Source organism: Scyliorhinus canicula, chromosome 10 (assembly GCF_902713615.1).
Source record: "Scyliorhinus canicula chromosome 10, sScyCan1.1, whole genome shotgun sequence".
Classification (NCBI taxonomy): Eukaryota; Metazoa; Chordata; class Chondrichthyes; order Carcharhiniformes; family Scyliorhinidae; genus Scyliorhinus; species Scyliorhinus canicula.
The window spans coordinates 57790084-57817368 of NC_052155.1; the positions used below are offsets into that span (position 1 = coordinate 57790084).

At 46.2% G+C, this 27285-nt stretch overlaps 1 protein-coding gene and 1 long non-coding RNA gene across 5 annotated transcripts in view; one reads left to right on the plus strand and one right to left on the minus strand.

Moving 5' to 3' along the window:
- Window positions 1-27285, plus strand: part of LOC119972394 — a 46609-nt gene that overhangs the window by 12706 nt on the left and 6618 nt on the right. The gene's annotated exons all lie outside the window — the stretch shown is intronic.
- The window catches only part of LOC119972393 (probable C-mannosyltransferase DPY19L4), a 107300-nt gene continuing 85786 nt past the window's right edge, over window positions 5772-27285 (minus strand). For 3 of the 4 annotated variants that reach the window (XM_038809005.1, XM_038809004.1, XM_038809003.1), the window contains exons 18-19: window positions 26813-26971; window positions 6577-6750 (exon numbers count right to left, since the gene is read on the minus strand). In XM_038809005.1, the coding sequence (XP_038664933.1) occupies window positions 6577-6750; window positions 26813-26971 (333 nt within the window). Of the gene's footprint in view, window positions 6751-26812; window positions 26972-27285 lie in introns of all 4 variants that reach the window. The other variant, XM_038809002.1, reaches the window with a different exon arrangement.

Here is a 27285-nt window from a genome sequence, read left to right on the forward strand (position 1 = left end):
ACACTGCATTAAACTGATGGTTTTAAACAGCAAATGTCCAGATTTCATCAACTTTAAAAATTGACTATTTATTCCTTCACATTGAATGCAAACATTTTATTTGAATGTCTAAGTTTCTGAGATACATGCCACCCGAATATATTAAAGCAAAGTGATTAATTTCAAAATGTTCCTTCAACATGAGATCACCAGGGATGAGAAAACAGTTGCAGCATTTGATCACTCATTTAAACAAATTGGCTGCAAATAACTTCTTTGTTTTCACACGGTAATATGTATTCATGTGAGACTGAGGCTTCAACAAAGGATTGAACTAAACTTCTAATTTATTTTTCTTCAATACTGACTTTTGGGAATGTTTATATGGAGAAAACTAAAAATATGAAGAAATAGGCAAAAACAAATGATACTGGATAGCAAAACTAGTGGAAATGCTTCAATGGCAGATAGTAGCCTGACATGAGAATTAAGTATAATAAATAAGTGGGTCAGATTGCATTGATAGTGTAAAGTAAGATAGGTGATCTCTTAAGTTCATATAGGTTTCATCAGCATCTTGCTACCAATATCATGCTACATATGTAGGAATTATTGCTCTGAAAGAATTCAGGCAATTTAGCAATTGCAGAGACATGTTAGACATCTGTATGCGTCAGAAGGGGTGGAATTCCCGTGACAAATAGTATTTGAACGCAGCCAATGCCCAGATCACTAGACATGACACAGAAAACTTATCTCATGAAATAATAAAAGTAACACTGATGGTGGTCATGAAAATTAACATTCTACATCATTCCACACATAGGAGAGTTCAAAGTACCTGAATAACAGAACTAATGTAACACTGGGGAGAGAAAGAATATAACACAAGAGGAAAAAGATAGCAAAGGTGTTATATAATATTTATAAGTACCAAAAGTTTCATGCTGGGGTCTATACTTCCGAGTGAAAATGATTGGGACCCTAACAATGCATTTCAGTCACAATGGAATTCTATCTACAGTACGATAAATCCTAAACCTTAAATCCTACAGGAAAAATGTACCTATTGCAAGACACATTTAAGAGGGTTCCCAGTATGTAATGAAGCACAAATCATTCCTATTCCCTGTTATTCTTCTCATCCCTTCCGACCCACATCCAACACTAGCTAAACTGGATCATGATGTTTGATTTTCCTTCACTATGGTCCAGCAAGGGCAGCATGGTGGTGCAGTGGGTTAGCCCTGCTGCCTCACGGTGCCGAGGTCCCAGGTTCGATCCCAGCTCTGGGTCACTGTCCCTGTGGAGTTTGCACATTCTCCCAGTGTTTGCGTGGGTTTCGCCCCCACAACCCAAAGATGTGCAGGCTAGGTGGATTGGCCATGCTAAATTGCCCCTTAATTGGACAAAATTAATTGGGTACTCTAAATTAAAAGAAAACAAAAAAAAAAACTATGGATCAGCACATGACAGACCAGCATCCAGGAACTGATGGTTCCCATCCTGGAGAATTATAGGAAATAGGCGAGGAAATTACAGATACAGTAGTTGTAATTTACAAGGTTCCTTAGACTCAGGAATTATGCTTTTGGATTGGAAAACTGCAAAGGTCACTCCATGATTTAAGGAAGGGAGAACACAGGCAATTACAGGTCCATCATTTCAACATCACTTGTGGGGAAGTCACTGGAATCTATCAAAGACAGAACAACTAAGTACTTGGGCAAGGAAAAGCTGAGCCAAGGGAGTCAGTATAGTTTGTGAAGGATACGCCATGTCTGGTTAATCTAGATGCCTTTTTTGAGGAGGCACTGGTATGATGAGCAGGGGAACATTTACAGATATTGTCTACACGGACTTATTGAAAACCTTTGTAAAGAGTCCACAAAAGAAGTTATTTGCAAATATGAAAATGCATGTAACTGGAAGCAACCTTTGATATGGGCCAGTAACTGAGTGGCAGTACGACACAAAGGGTGAGAATAAAGAGGATCTTCTCTGTTGGTCAGATGTGAAAAGTAATTTTTAATAATACGTAGGCTTACATTAACACTGCAATGAAGTTACTGTGAAAATCCCAGAATCACCTAAGCCTTGTGCCCTTCAGCCTTGAGCTATCATCCATAAACTCCAAGTCAAAACCAAGCTTGAATCTGTGGAAGGGTAACTGGGATGGCTACATCAGATACTTAGAAACCACCATTGACTAGATCCCAACCACTGTCAACCCCTACTTGACTTCTCAAATTGGCAGCCACTAAATTTGCTCCCCAGGGGCTTCAGAAACACTTTTATCCACTGCTGGAATCCAGGAAGTGAACATTCCTGGAAGAATACAGAGAAAATGAAGACTCCGGTGAGCGAACAACACTCATTGAATTCCGACAGTGCAGAAGGAGGCCATTTAGCCCATCGAGTCTGTACCGACCCTCTGAAAGAGAATCCTGCCTAAGCCCACTCACCCGTCCTATCCCCGTTACCCCACCTAACCTATACATCTTTGGACTCTAAAGGGCAATTTAGCATTGACAATCCACCTAACCCGCACATCTTTGGACTGTAGAGGAAACTGGAGCACCCGGAGGAAACACATGCAGACACGGTAGCACAGTGGTTAGCACTATTACTTCACCGCTGTAGGGTCCCAGGTTTGATTCCCGGCTTGGGTCACTGTCTGTGTGGAGTCTGCACGTTCTCCCCCTGACTGCATGGGTTTTCTCTGGGTGCTCCCGTTTCCTCCCACAAGTCCCGAAAGACGTGCTGATCTCTGCCTGTGTACCCGAACAAGCGCCGAAATGTGGCGACTAGGGGCTTTTCACAGTAATTTCATTGCAGTGTTTTTTTTTATCAATTTAGATTACCCAATTATTTTTTCCAATTAAGGGGCAATTTAGCGTGGCCAATCCACCTACTCTGCACATTTTTGGGTTGTGGGGACGAAACCCACGCAGACACGGGGAGAATGTGCAAATTCCACACGGACAGTGACCCAGAGCCGGGATCGAACCTGGGACCTCAGCGCCGTGAGGCGGTTGTGCTAACCACTAGGCCACCGTGCTGCCCTCATTGCAGTGTGAATGTAAACCTACTTGCGACAATTAAGAAATGAAATGAATATCGCTTGTTGTCACAAGTAGGCTTCAAATGAAGTTACTGTGAAAAGCCCCTAGTCGCCACATTCCGGCGCCAGTTTGGGGAGGCTGGTACGGGAATTGAACCCGCGCTGATGGCCTGCCTTAAAAGCTAGCTATTTAGCCCTGTGCTAAACCAGCCCCTGGTAAAGTAAAGATTACTTTACTTTACTAAACAACTCCCACAACAGTGATCCTGAATTAACACTGATGCTGTCACTTCACAACTCCTAATAAACTCAAAGATACCAGCCAGTAGTGATGACAAGTGAGCAGTAAAAACAGCCCTGATGCAGACTTTCAAGAGTGCCCCAGAGTAGTCAGACTTATCAAGTCTTTACACAAACGAGGAAGTGGGCAATGCTGAGTCGGAGGAGTTTCCTTAAATATTTTGGCTCGAGTGTGTGCAGTCAATCCTGTCCGCTGTTTCCTGCCGTCTTACACACAAGAGGAAAGAAGTGAAGAACAATCTGATGGCAAATAAGTCAGAGAAAACAGCAGGAGGCAATGGGATTTACCCAGAATTCACAAAGAACGTCCAATTACAGGGAAGGAAGTGGTTAGCAAAGTTGTTCACCAACAGCAGAAGCACCATTCCAGATATCTGACATCATAGATACATAGAACATACAGTGCAGAAGGAGGCCGTTCGGCCCATCGAGTCTCTGCACTGACCCACTTAAGCCCTCACTTCCATCCTATCCCCATAATCCAATAACGCCTCCTAACCTTTTTGGACACTAAGGGCAATTTAGTATGGCCAATCCACCTAACCTGCATGTCTTTGAATTATGGGAGGAAACCGGAGCAACTGGAGGAAACCCACGCAGACACGGGGAGAACATGCATATCCGCACAGACAGTGACCCAGCGGGGAATTGAACCTGAGACCTTTGCACTGTGAAGCCACAGTGCTAGCCAAGTGTGCTACTGTGCTGTTCCTTTGTCCATGTTCATGACCTTCCCCATCACTGGATCTGATCTCTTTGCACTTGAGATGTAATAATAGGTACACCATCAACCTGGGAAAAGTGCCCATAGTTCTGTGATTCAGCTTTGTCCCAAATTGGTAAACGCGACAGAGCATCAGCATTGCATGTTGCTCCGACCCTCTGCATTTAATCACGTAATTATGGGCGGCATGGTGGCGCAGTGATCAACGTTACTGACGCATCATTCCAAGATAGTGGCCACTGCCAAGCCAGGGAAACCATTTGATGACCCATTCAGCAGCTGCCATATTATCCTGCTCTCAATAACATAAGATCGTGGAATACCAGATGCCAATCTGATTGAGTCCCACCCTAGAAGCAGCAACACCCCACCTCCCCTGCCACCAGCCAGGTTTCCACACAGGCTGTAACTGCTCTGAGCAGGTCCTGACACTGACCTCATCTACTGGGGCCCGTTTGCAGAAGGACCTGAAGATTTATCCTGTGCCCATGATGCAGTGTGGTATACTGGCATGCTGTCAAGACTCTTCAACACCATCGGCTACGTGAAGTTGCTACAACTAATCAATCCCATGACCAGCAACTGACAGTTCGTTGTGCACCTAGGAAATCAAATCAGCCGACCATGCGTAACTAACAAAGGGCTCCCACAGGGATCAGCCCTCGCACCACCTCTTCAACATACACACCAGTGGCCTTTGTCCCATAATAGTCATGGCTCTTCACATTTTCTGACGACTTGGCCCAGGCTTTCCAGGCTAAAGAAAGTGAGAAGATTGAGGAAATGCGCACTGAAGATCTTTGGTCTCTGGAAGCCCTACTTCAGAAAATGGAGACTTTGATCAAACGGTGTCAAGACTATTGTTTCAGCCGTCATGAGTCAAAGGGCAGGAAAAAAAATCTTCAAGGGCAATAAACATTGGCCCAGCCAGCGATGCCCACATTCCACAGAAAAACAAATGTATTGGGGGTGTTTGACTTTTCATCATAGAAATAAACAATTTAAATGGAGTTATATATCTAAGTTTTCACATAACTCTAGGTTGACGGGCGCAGTTGTACAGATGGGAGTAGGAAGTTACAAAGGGACATTGATAGACTAGATGAGTGGGCTAAAATGTAGTGAACTGTATTCACTTCTGAAAGGTAAACTGGGATCTTTTCTAAATGGAGAGAGTCTTAGCTGTGGAGGAACAAATAGATTTAACCATTTGTATACACAAATCATTAAAGGATGGTGCACAGATAGAAAAAGTGTCAAAAAGGCTAATAGGATATTGTTTTATCTCAGAAATGGATACAAAAGGTAAGGAAGTGATGCTTCAGTTGTGCAGAGATTTGGTTAGACTCCATCTGGAGTACTGCATTCAGTTTTGGGCATTGCACCTCAGAAGATAAACTGGGGAGCAGCACGGTGGTGCAGTAGTTAGCACTGCTGCCTCACAGCACCGAGGACCCGGGTTTGATCCTGGCCCTGGGTCACTGTCCGTGTGGAGTGTGCACATACTCCCTGTGTCTGCGTGGGTCTCACTCCCACAACCCAAAAAGAATTGGCCATGCTAAATTGCCACTTAATTGGAAAAAAAATAATTGAGTACTCTAAATTTATTTTAAAAAGTTAAAAAAGAAATCAAATCTTTCTTGCAACATTAAAAAAAAATATCCAATTAAGCGGCAATTTAGCATGGCCAATCCGCCTACCCTGCACATATTTTGGGTTGTGTGGGTGAGACCCACGCAGACACGGGGAGAATGCGCTTTCTTGCAACTTAAAATTAAAAATAAGTGGGTCCTAATAATTTGAAAATGAAATTCATTCATACTATACAAAATGAAAAAACAGATTATTTACTATACCTGTGCACTGCACAATGCCAAACAAGACTGTCCTAGAAGGTGCTCCCCTTTCAACTTACCAAGCTAGCAATTTAATAAAAAGCACTAACTTGGTCATTCACAATAACAGTTTTTAGTAAGGCTTCAAAGACTCAACGTTCCTGTTTCTCAGATGTCTGTAATCAAAACAGTTAAGTACATCACCCACTGTGACATTTTTCAAAAAATAATGTACTGACACAAAAGTTGCTGAACTTTGGGCAGAGCCTAGGCATGTAAACTAAATGTACACAATGCCCAAGTATGCTTAAGCTCTACCTAAAGTGCTGTGGTTTTTAAGACCATGAGTAGCTCAGTAGGGTCTGTCCGTATCCAAACAATACAATACTGTTCTGCAGCTGAATTAATAGATATGGATTAACTTATTTTAACCTGATGCAAGTTTTTGTTTTAGACCTCCATTCTGAACATTGGAGGGTGTTTCCAAACAGCAAGATTTGCCTTCTTTTCACTTCAGACTAATTTGTAAAAAATAATTTTAAAAAAAGAATGTTATGTATATGTATTTAAAAGTTACATTTTAAAAGTCCATGTAAAATGAGACATTGTTTCAACAGAAAAATTAAATATATGCAGCACTAAGAGGATGGCAATTGGGAAGGTTTCAATCTTCATTAGTATTGAAATGATATCAGTGTATTGACTCTGTACACGCGATAGGACCTATTCCAGTAAACACGAGTGAAGTAGTTGACATATGGAGAATAGTCCAGCTTAATCTCATGGCAAAATCGTCCATACAGGGAAAACGCATAGTTTGCATCACTGTCCCCTTCACCATAAAGTATCTGGAAAAAGAAAAGCAACAAAATAAAATTGCAGTGGCTAACACTGAGAGAGTAAGTATTCACATCAAAACAGTCAGAAACAGTGGCCTTTACATGTTTAAGCACAGGAGTTTATTCAAGAGTTTCACTTGCAAATTATTTATAGTGCAGGAAAATTAAGCCCATTGAAGTCTGCACTGGTGTTTTTCACTATGAGCCAAGACTAACACCAATCCTCTGCTCACTCCTCCTGTCATTTAAATAGGCGAGAAGGCCAACTTTAGTTCAAAAAATTATTTATTTCTCTTAAAAATGCTGTGAAATCTGTTCTGGCAATTTGTGGCAAAGTTCCACACTCTATTCAGCCTCTGCATAAATATTTTGTTTCTAACCCCTTCAGTCGTTTGTGGTTATCTTAACTTTCTGCCCTTTTATTGCTATCTGAACTACTACTGGGAACAATCCAAGATTATTTGACTTATTGACGGCACGGTAGCACAGTGGTTAGCACTGTTGCCTCAAAGCGCCAGGGCCCCCGAGTTCGATTCAATGCTTGGGTGCGGACTCTGCATGTTCTTCCCGTGTCTGCGTCGGTTTCCTCCAGGTGTTTTGGTTTCCTCCCACAAGTCCCGAAAGATGTGCTTGTTAAGTGAATTGGACGTTCTGAATTCTCCCTCTGTGTATCTAAACAGTCACCAGTGTGTGGCGACTATGGGATTTTCACAGTAACTTCATTTCAGTGTTAATGTAAGCCTACTTGTGACACTAATTAAGATTATTATTGTCACTCTTCATTATTTTTAAGGACACTTTTCAGTTAGCATTTGTCCTCAGCAAAAGTGAAAACTTCAAGTTTCTTTCATACCTGTAATCCGTCGTCCTAGGTATTAGTTTCATACATCTACGTACTTAATTGTTCCTTATAATGGAGTATCCAAAAATACACAATAATCTAAATTATGTCCAACTAAATTCTTGTACACGTTCAACATTACCTCTTTGCTTCTGTACCCAATGGCTTGAATGTTCTAACCGTAGCCTCTTTTGTACCCAATGGCTGGAATGTTCTAACTGTAGCCCCTTGCCGGAATGGTGGGAATATTTTTGAGTCGGAAATTTGACTCACTGACTTGCGCACGTGGCTATTTCACTTTCCCAGAGCGAACCAATTTTCATCCCGCCTCTAAGCTCCCCGACCGATTCGGGACGGCACGTGTCATGAAAGAATGTCAGGGAAATCCAAGAAATCGGAATATATCCTGTTGGTTATGTTCTGGTCATATATTTTGAACGGTGGAATATGCGAGTAAGGTAATTAAGGCAGGAACTGAGTGACTGTGTAAATCTAACTGTGCATTAGAGATGCTAATGAGTCTAGTAATACAGCAAACAGATGTTTACCTAAGGCAATTTATTAAGAATGGGTACAGAACATGAATAGATCTGAATAGGTTAAGGATTCAAAACAGGTATGCAGTGTGTGAAGAAAAAGTGTCATACGGAAGGTGGATAAAGGGAGTTTAGTTTTCTTTTAAGCTCTAAAAGCTAAAATAAAGCGGTGAAGTTAATTAAGTCTGGGAGAGTGTAGTTCTGAAGAAATTTAATAAAGACAAGGGAGTTAGGTGGATTGACCATGCTAAATAGCCCCTTAGTGTCCAAAAGATTAGGTGGGGTCTCTAGGTTAAGGGGATAGGGTTGGAATGTGGGCCTAGGTAGGGTGTTCTTTCAGAGAGGCTGCGCAGACTAGATGGGCTGAATGGCCTCCTTCTGCACTGTTGGGGTTCTGTGTCTTAAGAAATGAAAGGGATTAAACCAATTTAAGGGGATACTGAAACTAATGCAGGGGCTGCTTTCAATCTCAGACAACAACAGAATAGTTGTTTATCTCCCAGCAAGCAGTGTGTCAAATAAACCAAATTTTAAAAGTAAACTGATCAATTTTGATAGCAATCCAACAGACGTGAAGGCAGCATGTGATAAAAGTTACTGTGATTTTATTCATCCCGAAATCTACACGGTGTTGTGGAACAGATTGGGGAGAGTTAGTAGTTAAGTAAAGTAGTTAAGATTGTTCGGAATTGTTTAAAGTAGTGATGCTTTGCAAAGCCATCGTCTTATCTAAGTGTACTTCTATTTTACTTCTTTTCTATTTCATAATAAACCTTTACTTTGTGAGCATCATCACAAGGGGTCGGGGACCTATTTTCTGGATTTCAAACTTCTCCTCGCCCTACACAAATTGCAGAAGGTAGTTGTTTCAAGTTTTCCTTCCGTGATTTGAACATCTTGGTGTTTGTCATCAGCTGTGCACTTAACGCAGAGGGCAAAATGCATCCATTCTGTCAAAGGAAAGATTTCTAATGAAAGGGACCCTGTCATGGGTTACAGTGGATCGAATGAACATGGATTCCTAAGCCTACCTTGTCAGCCATTGGCAATATGTGCTGACCTGTTCTCTAGGGAGGAGGCCCAAGTCGAGGAGTTGTAGACGCCTACAGCAATGAGAGTCTGAGCCTCCTGATGCACTGGTACTCAAACATGTTAACAGAGTTGATCCTCGATCTGTAGACCCGGTTTGGAGGTCTTGCCTCTTTAAGCTGGATCTCAGTGTCCAGCCCTCTACACTGTGGAAGGGTACATGGTTAAGGGGAAACTGTTCTTGCTATGGCTGTTGAGCTGTTGAGTGTGGCCTCTGCACTTGCCGCTCAGCAGAGGTGGAAGGTAAAGCTGTATAAGATGAGCACATGCCATGGTGAAAGTTAGCAGCAGAAAAATGCAGTTGAAGGTGAGTAAAGTGCTAGCTAGGCAAGGTGCTTTCCAAGAAGTTGGCAATCTCATATCAAGCAGTGAAAGCACTATCTGACAGAAGAAGCAATTTGAAAAGCAGTTTCCCAATGGCCATGGCTTCAGCTCTTCAGTGTAACTGATCAAAGACTTTTCAACTCATCAGTTTCACGGAGGACATTCCTCCCACTGTGCACTTCTCTCGTGCCTCCAGTGAGGCACAGACACAGCATGGAAGTCGTGTGCTTTTGGGAAAGGAGGAATTCATGGTTTAAAAAGCTCTTAATTGCTTTTTCAAACACCTCAAATGCTTTCATTTTTAAAAAAAATTCCAATTAAGGGATAGTTAGGCATGGCCAATCCACCTACCCTGCACATCTCTGGGTTTCATAGATTATCATAGATTTTACAGTGCAGAAGGAGGCCATTCGGCCCATCGAGTCTGCACCGGCTCTTGGAAAGAGCACCCTACCAGAGGTCAACACCTCCACCCTATCCCCATAACCCAGTAACCCCACCCAACTAAGGGCAATTAAAAAATTTTTTTTTTACAATTTCTATTCAAATTTTCACAAAATATCAATAACAGAAAATACTAAGAACAGAAAGAACAACCCCCCCCCCCCCCCCCCTCCTGTATACAGAAAAGAAGAAATAAATGAACGCCCGACATTAGCAAAGAACAAATATACACGTCCCTTCAGCCCAAAACAAAGAGACGACCCCCCCCGGTTGCTGCTGCTGCTGGCCTTTTTCTACCGTTCTGCCAGGAAATCCAGGAATGGTTGCCACCTCCTGAAGAACCCCTGCACTGACCCCCTTAGGGCAAATTTCACCCTCTCCAATTTAATGAACCCCGCCATATCGTTGATCCAGGCCTCCACGCTTGGGGGCCTCACATCCTTCCGCCGGGCTACCAGGGACGCAAAGGCCAGAATGCCGGCCTCTTTCGCCTCCTGCACTCCCGGCTCACTAAGGGCAATTTAGCATGGCCAATCCACCTAACCTGCACATCTTTTGACTGTGGGAGGAAACCGGAGCACCCAAAGGAAACCCACACACACACGGGGAGGATGTGCAGACTCCGCACAGACAGTGATCCAAGCCGAAATCGAACCTGGGACCCTGGAGCTGTGAAGCAATTGTGCTATTCACAATGCTACCGTGCTGCCGGGTTGGGTGGCGGGGTTGAGACCCGCGCAGACACGGGGAAAACTCCACACGGACGGTGACCCTGCGGCGGGATCAAACCCGGGTCCTCGGCGCAGCAGTGCTAACCACTGTGCCACCCTCTCAATGCTTTCTTGCCGCCCCACGGGTGTTTCCACTGGACACGTAGACAGCCTAACAAAAGTCACAAGAGGGTGGAATCAGATTGGGTCAATTGCAAACTGGAAAATCCACCACCACAAGGCTGAAAATGCTGCCCTTTTTGTCTCTAGCTACAAAATCAAGGATTTCATTTGGCTTTTTGGCCTTGTCCACCTAAACTGCCATTTGAACAATCAGTGTATTTGCAGACTTATTCTTCTATTCTATCTCGATTCTTCTACTCCACTTAAAATTTTGCAATCTAAGTTGCATTTATTTGATCTTTTTAAACAGTGAAATGTACCTACAGCTAATCAGCCATCCTGCAACCTTATTTATGGCATTTTTAAATCTTTCAATCTCGCCACAATTTGTCTTACCCCTCAATTTATCATCAGAAAGCCTTGACGTTCATTATGTTCATTATGATCATGGCTGATCAGCAAGTTCAATATCTTGATCCTGCTTTCCCCCAATATCCCTTGACCTCTTCAGCCCCGAGAGCTATATCTAATTCCTTCTTGAAATTACACAACGTTTTGGCCTCAACTACATTCTGTGCCAGTGACTTCCACAGATTCACTACTCTCTGGATGAACACATTTCTCCTCACTTCAGTCCTAAAAGATTAACCCCTTATCCTCAAACTCTGACCCCTAGTTCTGGACTCCCCACCATCGGGAATATTCTTTCTGAATCTACTTTGTCTAATCCCGTTAGAATTTTATAAGTTTCGATGAGATCCCCTTTCACTTTTCTAAACTCCAATGGATCCGAACTGACTTAGCTTCTCCTCATGTGAATGTCTGCCATCCCAGGAATCAAACCTTTGCTGCATTCCCTCCAAAGCAAGAACATCCTTCCTCAGATAAGGACATCAAAACTGCACACAATGCTCTAGATGTGGCCTCACCAATGCCCTATACAATTGCAGTAAAACATCCCGATTCCTATACTCAAATCCTCTCACTATAAAGGACAACATACCATTTGCCTTTTTTACTGCCTGCTGTACCTGCGCACTTACTTTCAGCAACTGATGCACGAGGACACCAAGGTCTCACTGAGTAGCCACCACTCCCAATTTACACGCATTCAATTAACAATCTGCCTTCCTGCGCGGTAGCACAATCGTTAGCACTGTTGCTTCACAGCATCAGGGTTCGATTCCTGGCTTGGGTCACTGTCTGTGTGGAGTCTGCACTTTCTCCGGATGTGGATTTTCTCCGGGTGTGGATTTTCTCCGGGTGCTCCAGTTTCCACCTACAAGTCCCGAAAGACATGCTGTTGGGCAAATTGGACATTCTGAATTCTCCTTCGGTGTACCCAAGTGTGGTGACTCGGGGATTTTCACAGTAACTTAATTGCAGTGTTAATGTAAGCCTACTTGTGACACTAATAAAGATTATTATTTCTGCTACCGAAGCGGATAACCTTACATTTATCCCATTATACTGCATCTGCCATGCATATGCCACTCACTCAGCCTGTCCAAATCCCACTGACCCATCTCTGCATCCTCCTCACAGCTCACCCTCCCACCCAACTTTGTATCATCTGAAAATTTGGAGATAATACATTTAGTTCCTTTGCCTAAATCATTAATACATAATATGAACAGTTGGGCCCCTGGCACAGATCCCTGCGGTACCCCACTCATCACTGCCTGCCAATCAGAAGATGACCCATTTATTCCAACTTTCTGCTTCCTGTCTACCAATCAGCTTTCTATCCATTTCAAGACACGACCCATAATCCACACTGCCCGGTCAACTCTACTAGTTACACCTTCAAAGAATTCTAGTAGATTTGTCAAGCATGATTTTCTTTTCATTGACCGGGATATTGAGTATATAAATTGGCAAGTCATGTTGCATAGAACCTTAGTTAGGCCACACTTGGAGTATAGTGTTCAATTCTGGTTGCCACACTCCCAGAAGGATGTGGAGGCTTTAGAGAGGGTGCAGAAGAGATTTACCAGGATGTTGCCTGGTATGGACGGCTATAGGTAGGAGGAGAGGTTGAATAAACTTGGTTTGTTCTCACTGGAATGAAGGAGGTTGAGGGGCGACCTGATAGAGGTCTACAAAATTATGTGGGGCATAGACAGAGTGGATAGTCAGAGACTTTTTCCCAGGGTAGAGGGGTCAATTACTAGGGGGCATAGGTTTAAGGTACGAGGGGCAAGGTTCAGTGGAGATGTACGAGGTAAGTTTTTTTGCACAGACGGTAGTGGGTGCCTGGAACTCGCTGCTGGAGGAGGCGGTGGAAGCAGGGATGACAGTGACGTTTAAGGGGCATCTTGACAAATACATGAATAGGATGGGAATAGAGGGATACGGACCCCAAAAGTGTAGAAGATTTTAGTTTAGACGGGCAGCATGGTTACCGCAGGCTTGGAGGACCGAATGGCCTATTCCTGTGCTGTACTTTTTTTTGTTCTTTCAAATGCTGTGCTATGAAATCCTTGATAATGGACTCCAGCAACTTCCCTACTACCGACATTAGGCTCACTGGTCTATAGTTCCCTGTTTTCTCTCACCCTCCCTTTTTGAATAGCAGGGTTACATTCGTTGCCCTCCAATCTACAGGAACCATTACAGAGGCCAAAGAATTTTGGAAAATTACCATTAATGGATCTACTATTTCTAGGGCCATTTCCATAAGTACTCTAGGATGAAAATTATCAGACCCTGGTGATTTGTCCGCTTTCAATCCTATTCATTTCCCCCAAACCCATTTCTTTACTAAATACTAATTTCCTTCAGCACCTCACTAAAACCTGTGTTTCTCAGAAATTCCAGTACATTATTTATGTCTTCCTTTGTGAAGACAGAAGCAAAATACGAATTTACTTCTTCAGCCATTTAGATAGAACTCCCTGATTTAGAAAGAATGAATTACTTTTTCAACTGCTGATTAAACTCAGTTTGAAATGATTAGCTCCAGAGTACTTACTCGGAGAGTACGCCATACTCCGTATCTACGGCCTCCGAAAGTTGGCTGAGGCCCGCCAGGAGATGCTCCGTCCCCGGCCGGCCGAGTTCCCGACGGCGTGGGGTCATGTGTGGTCTCAACCGTCGGGAACTCAGCATGGCGGCTGCGGAAACAGTCCAGCGCCGCCAAGGTCAGGGAAAGGCCGATCCACGGGCGGGGGGGTGGGGAGGTCTGGGGCGCGTGAGCCGGCTGAAGGGGGAAACTATTTTGAGGGCCGGGTCCGCGGGCTGCGTCCGTCATGAAGCACAGCGCGGCTACTGCAGGCCGCCGGCGTGCGCATGTGCGGTCACGGACCTGGCAACTCTCCAGGCCATATCGACAGCTAGAGCTGGGAGCTCTACACTGCCTGCCTGCTAGCCCCCCCCCCTCCTCCCCCCGGAACAGGGAATCGGTAACTGTTTTGCACCTGTGTCCCTGGCGTAAAACAGCACCATTTTCACGCCGGCGTGGCGACAGTCTCCAGAACGGAGACTCCAGACTCGGGTACCTTAAAAAAATCAAATTAATTAAAATGCTACAAAATTCAAAAACGCAGAAATGTCAAACTTGCACATGCCCTGTTGATGTTTAGACTACTGTGAAGAGCTCTGGTCTCTGTACTATAAAGAGGACAGAGAAATACTGGAAAAAGTTCAGAAAAGATTTACGATGCTGACACCAGAACTGAGAGATAACAGCTATCAGGAAATACTGAACAGTTTGGGGCTCTTTCGAAAGTAGAAGACTCAAAGGTAGAGAGAACGTTTCCAGTTGTGGGGGAATCCTAAACTCTGGGATATAAATGCAAGATAATTACTAAGAAATAGTGAAATAAGGAGATAATTACTAATATTCTAACTGAAAAATAAGGAGATAATTACTAATAAACTAATAGAGAAGGAGAAATGTATTTCTTCAGAATGGTCAGAAAGTGGAACGTGGTACCATAGATAATGTTCCAGACAAATAGTTTAGATGCTTTCAGCAGGAAGCAGACAATTACATGGGAGAAAAGGAATAGAAAGATCTGCTGAAAGGCTGAGATAAGGCAGATGGAATGGGAGGAGGCTCATTGAGTATTAACAACACACACTAGTTTGGCCAACTGGCCTGCTTCTGTGCTGGAGATTCTATGTACACATTAATAATGCAGATATATAAAAGACATGTGAATGAAGTTCCCCAAGGCAACATAGAAAAGCTTTTAATATCCATTATATAATTATAGAATTATAGATTTGCTTAACCTAAAAAAGTCTACTGAAATCCTTTGATGTGATGTGCCATGTGAATTGTAAACAGTGAAGAATGGCCCATCACTTAACATTTTACCACCAGATTGTTATAAAAATCCATCCGGTTCACTAAAGACTTCAGGGAAGGAAATATGTTGTTCCTACCTGGTGGCCTACTTGTGATCCACAGCGATGTGGTTGACTCTTAACTACCCCCTCAAGTGGCGGCACGGTGGTGCAGTGGTTAGTACTGCTGCTTAACAGCGCTGAGGAACCGGGTTCAACCCCGGCTCCAGATCATTGTCAGTGTGGAGTTTGCACATTCTCCCCGTGTCTGTGTGGGTCTCACCCCCACAACCCCAAAATGTGCAGGTTAGGCCATACTAAATTGTCCCTTATATGGAAATAATAATTGTGTACTCTAAGTTTACAGATGGCCCAACCAGCGATGCCCACATCCCACAAACAAATTTTTAATAATGAATACCTAAGTTAGCATAGGTAATGTAATTCAGTATTTTATAAAACAAAGGATTATATTTTGTTGGATTATATTCTTAGGCAATGAAAGTTGAAATCAGAACTGAAACTATTTTCCACCATAAAAATAGAAAACGCTGGAAATACGCAGCAAGTCCGGCAACATCTGTGGAGAGAAAAAATGTTAATGGGGCGATTTGGTCCCTGCATTTTTCGTCAACTAGAATGGCGACGTGGCGCAACATCCTACAAGAATCTGGAAACATAATTCTTGTCGGCGAGATCATGTTTGCTGACTTTCCATGTCCCTTGCCGATGATGTAATGAGGTTCCTGCCCACAAAGGATGAGAACCTCATTGTAAAACGTTTAAATAATTTTATTTTCAAATTTAGAGTACTAAATAATTTTTTTCCAATTAAGGGGCAATTTAACGTGGCCAATCCACCTAGCCTGCACATCTTTGGGTTGTGGGGGCGAAACCCACGCAAACACGGGGGGAATTCCACACAGACAGTGACCCAGAACTGGGATCGAACCTGGGACCTCGGTGCCATGAGGTAGCAGTGCTAACCATTGCACCACCGCACTGCCCAAATAAATTGTAACATAATTAATGAGCCACCCCACCACATGATCCTCCCTCACTTAATATTCATACATTGCTGATGTGACGTTACATCAGTGAGGTTTACAGCAGGTATATAAAGACATGAACCGATCGAGTGGATCCCCGGGGCGCAAAGGTAAGTATAGCACCAAGGGATTCGACTTCCGGGCGGCGAGCTGAGCAGTTGCGCTACAAGGGGGCTCCCGCAGAGTGAAGAGGCCGGGGCCTATGTCTCCGCAGCGGGGAGAGCGGGGCGGGGCAGGGAAGGTGACCCCCCAACGATACGGCCGGCAGAGGATCCTTGGCGGGGCGGCTCGGCGGCAGGTCCACCCCCCCCCCCCCCCCAGCGGCACCAGAGCACAGGCCAGGAGCGGAGAGGCAGCAGCCCGGTCGGAAGCGGGGCCCAGCCTGCGGTAAGAAGGGAGCGGAGGAGCAGCGACCTAACCACCCCCACCGGGAGAGCTCGGGGTGCGACCAGCGGTGACCCGAACGGAGCAGCGGGGACCGACCCAACCCCCCCCCCCCCCCGGCAGCGACCACCACGAGGCAAGAACAAAGAGACTCTGAACCAGAAGCCTCTCTCTCTCTCTCTACCCTGGGTGAGTGAGGGGAAAGGAAGAAAAAGAGAAGAACTTTCACAAAACAAAACTCAAAAGAAAACTGTTAAAGAGAGGGGAGGAGGAAATATATACATATATATATATTATATATATATATATATATATATATATATTATATATATATTATATATATATATATTTTTATTATTTTTTATTTTATTTTTTAATTTTTACTCTCCTTGCACTCTCTTGTCCCATCCAAAACAAGCCCACCTAAGAGGAGTTGTATAAAAGGGGGGGAAATAAAGAAAGGAAAGAAACAGGGCTATAAAGTGCCACAACCAAGGGCTCAAAACAAAGAACCACTGCAAGCACCCACCCAGTACAGTCTGTGGGCGAAGGGAGCTCCCAGAGTGCAGGAGACTACCCGCGTGGCGGACACACAGCGGACGGCCATGGCAGGTGCCCCCGGGACAAGGGGAAACCCCGGAGCGCAGAGACCCGACCGCATGGGGAGAGCAGTGACAGCGGCCATCCTGGACAGCCCCCTAACAAAGGGAAACCCCGGAGGGCAGGGCGCGTCCACCAGATAAGTATGGTTAATCCCACAGGAACGAGGGGGCAGAAGCCCCCCACCAGGATAATCACCTGGAACGTAAGGGGACTTAACGGCCCAGTGAAGAGATCCAGAGCCCTCACCCACCTCAGAAATATGAGGGCCGACATAGTCTTCCTCCAAGAGACCCACCTGAGGGAGCAGGACCAACTGCGGGTAAGAAAGGGTTGGGTGGGACAAACCTACCATTCATGCTATGGGACAAGGGCCGGGGGGTGGCGATCCTGATCGGCAAGAGGACGATGTTTAAGGCGACAAAGATGGTTACAGACCCAGGGGGGCGGTATGTCATGGTCAGCGGGGCCTGGATGGGGCACCGGTAGTTCTAGTCAACACGTACGCGCCCAACTGGGACGACACGAGTTTCATCAAAAAGACCATGACAGAAATCCCGGACATAGTGACGCATCGACTAATCATGGGGGGGGGGGGGTGGGCTTCAACTGTGTACAGGATCCAAAGACGGACAGATCAAACCCCAAAACGGGTCAAACCTCAAGCATGGCAAGGGAACTCAAGTCACTTTATGGAGCAGATGGGAGCAGTGGACCCCTGGAGGTTCGCCCACCCGAGGGAGAAAGAATTCTCCTTCTTCTCCCCAGTACACAACTCCGCAATTGTGATATCAGACCACGCTCCACACTACATGGACATGTGGCTAGAGACGGGAAGGGCCCAGCGCCCCACATGGAGGTTGGACGGTGCCTTACTAGCTGACAAGGCCTTCAACGAAAGGATAGCGCGGGCCATAGCAGAGTACACGGAGAACAACCAAAACGGGGAGGTCTCACCCTCCACATTCTGGGAAGCGCTTAAGGCCGTACTAAGAGGGGAAATCATTGCCTTCAAAGCGCAAAGAGATAGGGAGGAAAGTGTGGCTAGGCAGAAGCTGGTCGACTCCATACTGGAGGTAGACCGTAAATACTCCGAGGCCCCGACCGTAGAGCTCCTGGCAGAGAGGAAATAACTACAAAAGGAACTTTGACCTGCTCTCCACCAGGAAAGCAGTGCACCAACTCCGCCAGGCGCGCGGGACCCTGTACAAATACGGAGACAAAGCCAGCTGCCTGTTGACACACTAGCTGAGAAAGCAGGCAGCCACCAGAGAAATTGCGCAGATCAGGGATACCGGAGGCACGTTGGAAACAGAACCAGAGAGGATTAATAAAACCTTCAAGGCCTTCTACCAAGAGCTGTACACCTCAGAGCCCCCAACGGGGAAGGCTGGGATGAACCGGTTCCTTGATGGACTGGACATACCAGTCGTGGGAGAGGCAGAAAACGGGACCTGGAAGCACCACTAGCACTTGGAGAGATCATGGACAGCATTAGCTCCATGCAGACGGGGAAGTCGCCTGGACCGGACGGATTCCCGGCAGACTTCTACAAAAAATTTGCGACCGCGCTGGCCCAGCACCTGCGGGAGATGTTCACAGACTCGCTAGCTAGGGGCACACTGTCACCCACGATAGCACAGGCCTCAATCTCGCTGATACCTAAGAAAGACAAAGTCCCAACGGAATGTGGGTCATACAGACCCATCTCTCTGCTGAACGCCGACGCCAAAATACTGGCCAAAATCCTAGCCAAAAGGCTAGAAGACTGTGTACCCGAAGTGGTCGCAGAGGACCAGACGGGCTTCGTCAAAGGTAGACAGCTTACCTCGAACATCAGGCGCCTGCTGAACGTGATAATGACCCCCTCCGGGGAGAGAACACAAGAGGTGATCGTCTCCCTGGACGCAGAAAAGGCCTTCGACAGAGTCGAATGGAAATACCTCATAGAGGTACTGGATAAAGCTCCTATACAACGCTCCCATTGCTAGCGTACGGACCAACAATACCAACTCCCAATACTTCCAGCTGCACAGGGGCACCAGACAAGGATGCCCACTGACCCCGCTGCTGTTCGCACTAGCAATCGAACCACTAGCAATCGCGCTCAGGGCAGCAAAAAATTGGAGGGGGATCCGAAGGGGAGGCAGAGAGCACAGAGTCTCACTCTATGCAGGTGACCTGCTCCTCTACATCTCGGACCCACAGAGCAGCATGGACGGAATCATTGCGCTCCTGAAAGAGTTTTGAGCCTTCTCGGGCTACAAACTCAACATGAGCAAAAGCGAGATCTTCCCAGTACACCCGCAAGGTGGGGGGGGGGGGGGGGGGGGGGGGGCAGCACTAAAGGGGCTGCCGTTCAAACAAGCCCGAAATAAATTCCGCTACCTGGGGATCCAAATAGTCCATGACTGGAAAATTATCCACAAATGGAACCTCACCAGTCTGACGTAGGAAGTAAAAAAGGACCTGCAAAGATGGAACACACTCCCACTCTCCCTCGCGGGGAGAGTCCAGACGATCAAAATGAACGTACTGCCCAGGTTCCTCTTCCTGTTTAGATCCATTCCGATCTACATCCCCAAGGCCTTTTTCAAAGCGCTAGACAAACTAATCACGGCGTGAGTAAGGGGATGGGTCCAGGAGCCAGAGGCCAAGTGGGTGCGCGCGGAGGAGGCCTCCTGCATGGGGACCTTCCTCAGGGCCCTCGCCACGGCAGCACTCCCATCCCCACCCAAAAAACACTCCAGCAGCCCAGTGGTGACAGCCACCCTCCAATCCTGGAACCAACTGCGGCAGCAATTTGGCTCCCATCTGGAACAACCATAGGTTCACACCAGCACTGACTGACGCCACCTTCAAAAGGTGGAGGCAGGACAGAGGGACACTGACAGTCAGGGACCTATACACGGATGGCAGGATCGCAACACTGGACGAACTGACAGAGAAATTTCGTCTAGCCAGGGGGAACGAGCTACGGTATCTGCAGCTCAAAAACTTCTTACGAAAGGAGACAAGGACATACCCACAACCGCCACGACAGACACTACTGGAAGACCTACTGGACGCAAGTATCCTAGATAAAGGGAACTGTAGCGACATGTATGACCGACTGGTAGAAAGGGCCGACACCGTACTGGAAGCAACAAGAAATAAATGGGAGGATGACCTGGGGATTGAGATAGGGTGGGGACTCTGGATCAAAGCACTGCATAGGGTCAACTCCACCGCCACGTGCGCAAGGCTCAGCCTGACGCAACTAAAAGTGGTACATAGAGCCCACTTAACAAGAAACCGTATGAGTAGGTTCTTCCCGGAGGTGGAAGACAGATGTGAACGGTGCCAAAGAGGCCCGGCCAACCACGCCCACATGTTCTGGTCTTGCCCCAGACTTGTGGAGTACTGGACAGCCTTCTTCGAGGCTATGTCCAAAGTGGTGGGGGTGAGGGTGGAGCCATGCCCGTTAGTGGCAGTCTTCGGGGTTTCAGACCAGCCAGATCTATTTCTGGGGAGGAGGGCGGACGCCCTTGCCTTTGCCTCCCTGATCGCCCGCAGTAGAATCCTGTGTGGCTGGTGGTCAGCAGCACCACCCAGAGCTGCAGACTGGCTGTCCGACCTCTCGGAATCTCTCCAAATGGAGAAAATCAAATTCGCCATCCGAGGGTCAAACGAAGCCATTCATGCAACTGTTCCGGGATCGTTTGTGGCCAACGAACAAGAGGAAGAATAGCCGGGTGGCCAAGAATCAGGGGAAAATGGACGGGAATCGGGGGAAGGTACGGGTTCATTATGGGGGTTTGTTTTCATGGTTTTATGCTTATTTCTTTTTCTTGTTAAATTATTGTTTTTGTATTGGAGGGGAGGGGTTACTGTTTTTCTCTGTTGTGATAAAATTTGTTGTTGAAAACTTGAATAAAAATTATTTCAAAAAAAATTTTTTTTAAATAGAGCTGGGCTCCGTGGGGTGGTGTGTGGGGGGTGTGTGAGGGGTGTAGGGGGTGAGTGCTTCATTGGGATGGTGTGGGAAGACTGGGTCGCGTGGGGTCATGTCTATTTAATTGTTATTCTATATTTTCTTTTTACACTATGTTAATATTCACTCTAGTTAGTTTTATTATTGCTATTACTGTTCTTTTATGAAAAATTCTGCAAAACCTGAATAAAAACTTTATTTTTAAAAAGTATAGCACCAAGGAGGACAAGGGACATGCCTAGGCAGTGCCAGGACATTGCCCCCTGGCACTGGGTTGGCTCTGCCCCGGCATGAATTAGCACTGCCCTGGCATGCATTGACAGTGCAAGTACCTGCCTTTGCCAAGTGATGGGGCAGTGCCTGTGGAAGGGCAGAGACCTCTAAAGCCATGGGGGAAACTTGCAGTGATGGGGGAGCAACCATTGATGAGGGAACTTACAGTCACGATGGTGGGCATTAAAGGGGGGAGCACCTGTCTTTGACGAGGGTGCACCAGTAATACTGTCATGGTGGTGGTTAGTTGTGGGGCATGTGCCATGGGGGTGCATCTGGAGAGATAAATGGATCACCCAGAGAATGACATTGGCAAATTATGGGAAAATTCCACCCGATGTTTCAAGTTGATGACATTTCATCAGAAAAATAAAAGGTCGCCAATCTGAAAACATGGTTACAGCAAGCACACACCCGGGAAACATAGAATATAGAACATAGAACATAGAACACTACAGCGCAGTACGGGCCCTTCGGCCCTCGATGTTGCGCCGACCTGTGAAACCATCTGAAGCCTATCTGACCTACACTATTCCATTTTCATCCATATCTATCCAGTGACCACTTAAATGCCCTTAAAGTTGGCGAGTCTACTACTGTTGCAGGCAGGGCATTCCACACCCCTACTACTCTCTGAGTAAAGAAACTACCTCTGACATCTGTCCTATATCTATCACCCCTCAATTTAAAGCTATGTCCCCTCGTGTTGGTCATCACCATCCGAGGAAAGAGACTCTCACTGTCCACCCTATCTAACCCTCTGACTATCTTATATGTCTCTATTAAGTCACCTCTCAGCCTTCTCCTCTCTAACAAAAACAACCTCAAGTCCCTGAGCCTTTCCTCGTAAGACCTTCCCTCCATACCAGGCAACATCCTAGTAAATCTCCTCTGAACCCTTTCCAAAGCTTCCACATCCTTCCTATAATGTGGTGACCAGAACTGCACGCAGTACTCCAGGTGCGGCCGCACCAGAGTTATGTACAGCTGCAGCATGACCCTGTGGTTCCGAAACTCAATCCCCCTGCTTATAAAGGCTAGCACACCATATGCCTTCTTAACAGCCCTATTAACCTGGGATTTATGTACCTGGATGCCGAGATCTCTCTGTTCATCTACACTACCAAGAATCTTGCCATTAGCCCAGTACTCTGCATTCCTGTTACTCCTTCCAAAGTGAACCACCTCACACTTTTCCGCATTAAACTCCATCTGCCACCTCTCAGCCCAGCTCTGCAGCTTATCTATGTCCCTCTGTATCCTATAACATCCTTCAGCACTATCCACAACTCCACCGACCTTCGTGTCATCTGCAAATTTACTAACCCATCCTTCTACACCCTCTTCCAGGTCATTTATAAAAATGGCAAACAGCAGTGGCCCCAAAACAGATCCTTGTGGTACACCACTAGTAACTGAACTCCAGGATGAACATTTGCCATCAACCACCACCCTCTGTCTTCTTTCAGCTAGCCAATTACTGATCCAAACCGCTAAATCACCTTCAATCCCATACTTCCTTATTTTCTGCAATAGCCTACTTGTTGGGAAGTATGGGGAACCACATACTTCCCAACAATCAACTATACAGTCTGTACAGATTTTTCCCCTTTTTAACCCCTCTCCCCGGCGATGAACAGCCCCTCAAACAGGTCACAAACATCCCCCACCTTTCCTCAAACCCCCCTGAAGAGCCCCTTAACTCATACTGTATCTTCTCTAATCGCAGGAAGTCGTACAGGTCATCTAACCAAGCCGCTATCCACGGCCGCGATGCGGACTGCCACTCCAGCAAAATTCGCCGCCGTGCAATCAGAGAGGCGAAGGCCAAGACATCAGCCTTCCTCCTCTCCACGAGCTCCGGCTTCTCTGAAACCTCAAATAGCGCCACCAAAGGGTCCGGGTCCACCTCCTCCTCCACTACCCTGGCTAAGACCACGAACACTCCGCCCAGAACCTTCCCAATTTTTCGCAAACCCAAAACATGTGTGTGCGTGATTCGCTGGCCCCCATCCACACCTCTTACACTCATCTGCCACCACCTGAAAGAACTCACTCATTCTCGCCCGAGTCAAACGCACATTGTGCACCACCTTATACTCTATCAGGCTCATCTTTGCACAAGAGGAGGTCCCGTTTACCCTTTGCAGTGCTTCACTCCATACTCCCCAATTGTTCTCTCCTCCCAACTCCACTCCGCATTTCTCCTTGATCTTCACCAACCGCTCACCTCCCTGCTCCCCCAGCCTCAATTCTCCCCTCCACTTCCACATCCAGAAGCAGCAGTCGCTCCAGCAGGGTGTATCCGGGCAACCTAGGGAATCCCAGACCTTTCGTGCAATGTTCCTAACCTGCAGGTACCTGAACTCAGCAGCTCTACCCTCTGCCTTAGCTCCTCCAGACTGGCGAACCCTTCCTCCAAATGCAGATCCCTCACCTTGACCAGCCCCACTTCCCTCCACCTCCTGTACACACTGTCCATCCCCCCAGCTCAAACCCATGATTCCCACACAGCGGCGTTAGCACCGCCATCCCTTCCACCCTAAAATGCTTCCTCAACTGATTCCATATCTTCACTGTGGACTCCACCACCGGGCTCCTTGAATACCTAGTCGGAGCCATTGGCAACGTTGCCATCACCACTGCCCTCAAACTAGACCCCTTACAAGATTCCTTCTCCATCCTCACCCACTCCACCCCTTCTCCTTCCCACCACTGACACACTTGGTCCACATTCGTTGCCCAATAATAATCAAGCAAACTTGACATCACCAACCCCCCCCCCCCCCCCCCCCCCCCCGCCTCTGTAGCAGGGTCCTCCCCACCCTCGGCACCTTCCCCACCCATAGCGATCAGGAAAGCTTTAAAGATAAACAAGAACCTCGGCAGAATATTCATTTTCACCACTTGGACCCTCCCCGCCATGAATTCCCCACCGGAATGCCTCGCTATTCCGTACATTCAGCTTGTACCCCGAGAACCCTCCAAACCTCCACAGCAGGCTCATAATCCTTCCCATACTCTCCAACGGATCAGAAACATACAGCAAGAGGTCATCGGCATAGAGCAACACCCGATGCTCCATCTGTCCCCTCATAATCCCCCGCCACTCTGCCGACCTAAGAGCCATCGCCAATGGCTCTATGGCCAGTGCAAACAACAGCGGTGACAGCGGGCATCCCTGCCTCGTACCCCTATATAAGTCAAAGCTTTGTGAGCTCATATCATTCGTCCTCACCCTCGCCCTTGGTGCCACATACAGCAACCGCACCCATGCCACAAATCTCGGCTCAAACCCAAACCTTCCCAAAATCTCGAACAGTACCACCACTCCACCCGATGAAATGCCTTCTTCGTGTCCATGGATACCACCACCTCTGGTACCAGAGCCCCCGACGGATTCATCACCACATTCAACAGCCGTCTCATACTACTCACGAGTGCGGGACGGCATGTGGCGCAGCGGTTAGCACTGAGACTGCGGCGCTGAGGACCCAGGTTCGAATCCCGGCCCTGGGTCACCGTCTGTGTGGAGTTTGCACATTCTCCCCATGTCTGCATGGGTTTCACTTTCACAACCCAAAGATGAGCTGGTTAGGTGGATTGGACACGCTAAATTGCCCCTTAATTGGCTGCTCTAAATTTTTTTTTTTTTAAATTACACGCGAGCTGCCTGCCCTTCACGAAGCCGGTTTGATCTTCTGCCATCACCCCGGGGACACACCCCTCCATCTTCCCCACCAACTTAGCCAATACTTTCACATCCATGTTTAATAGTGATATGGACCTATGCGACCCACATTCCACCAGGTCCTTCCTCTTTTTCGGGATTAGTGTGATTACTGCCTGCGCCATCGTCTCCGGCAACTCTCCCGTCTCCAGTGCTTCATCAAATGCCCCCAACAGGTCCGTCGCAAATTCTTTATAAAATTCCGCTGGGTACCCATCCGGCCCAGGGGCCTTCCCCGACTTCCCCTTGTTAATTAAAAACCTATCTGGAAAGCACTGGTGCCTCACGGCGCCGAGGTTCCAGGTTCGATCCCGGCTCTGGGTCACTGACCATGTGGAGTAGTCACATTCTCCCCATCTTTGAGTGGGTTTTGCCCCCACAACCCAAAGATATGCAGGGTAGGTGGATTGGACGTGCTAAATTGCCCCTTAATTGGAAAAATGAATTGGACACTCTAAATCTTTTTTTAAATTAAGAACCTATTGAGCTCTGCTTTAAAAATATTGAAAGATTCTGCTTCCACCATCCTTCGCGGAAGAGAGTTCCAGAGACTCTCAGCCCTCGGAGCTAAAATAATTCTCCTTTTCTCGGTCTTAAATGAGCGACCCTTTATTTTTAAACAGTGACCCCTAGTTCTAGATTCTCTGACAAGAGGAAACAGCCTCTCCAAATCCACCCTGTCAACACCCCTCAGGATCTTAAGGTTTCGGTCAAGTTGCCACTTACTCTTCTAAATTCTTGTGGATACAAATCTAACATCGCCAAACTTTCCTTGTAAGACTTGGCATTTGTAGACAACATGATGCTTAGCTTTTGAAGAAGAAAACCACAGCACACTATTTCAGTTGTGAAAATGAAATAGCAACTGACCATAAGATCCTCTGATTCCATTCAAATGATTTTAGGATTCAATGGTCATTTGCACCTGTGCTTTGCCTTATATAGTGGTTTACTACATTGCTAAATATACTTTTTAATTCAATTATCTAATTTAAATGTGTGTTAAAATATGGGTACTATGGTCGCAGAAACTTGTAAACTTCAGCTAGGTTTAAAAGTATTACGCACCATCTTTTTGTATCATTAAGCAATGTAATCAGTGTTGAACTTTACAATAAAATCAGCAGAATACTGTGCGGGTGCTGGAATCTGGAACAACAGCAGAGGATGCCGGGGAAACTCAGCAGGCTCCGAGCAGCATCCAGAGTTAATGTTTCGTGTCCTTTAACACTTTGTCAGAACTGTAAGGAGGGAGATTGCAACAAAAAATAGCAACTTTAAGAACAAAAGACTGATGGCAGGGTGTGAGGGGGTGAGGAAAAGGGGAGATATTTGCTTTGAGACAATAAACTTTACAAAACAGTTCTGTAGGAAGATTTAACTAAAAGTGGTTTACCACAGAAAACTATCATCTGATATGTCTAAACGCAAATGCGAAGGAAGAATACTTGGGTTGACACTCCCTCCCAACCACTGACGCAAATTGCTGCTTTTGTGTGAAATGTCAATTCATACATTATACCCTTAGAACCTTGCATTAGACAGCTGGAAATTGAGCAGCAAATAGAAACCAAGAATGTCTCAGAAAAAAAGGAACAATAAGTGGCCTTTTCTTAACCAAAGAATGCTTCAGCATAACCAAATGCCATCTCAGGCTTCCTGCCAATCCAATGCATGATTATTGGAGAAAAAGATAACTTACATGGCCATTTGCAACATCCAGCAAGTCCTTTACACGGCAGCCTTTCACTGGTCCCATGTCGTTACAAATTCCTTCTTCAATTATGAAATAATCGGCTTTATATGACATGAGAATCATGTAAATATCTTCTGCAGATCTCCGAGAATATACCTGGTAGATCTAGTGACAAAAACAATAAAGCTCTGAAACCAAAGCAACAAATTGGCATTAAAAGCCCCAAGCCATGGAATTGCCACTCTCTGAGAAGAAACATTCCTGCTTTAATCTGCCACAATAAAAATGATGTATTTAAATTTACTCTCGAGTAGCATAACTTTCCTTTAGTAGCATTAATCTAGAGAACAAAACCATAACCTTTTTGCCTTCTATGCAGACAGTGCTAATTCATGAAGGAAGAGGATTCCAAAGGCATTAGCCCCTCAGTATTTTACTCAACTGGTCATTCTTCATGGATAAACATAGAAAGAGTGCAG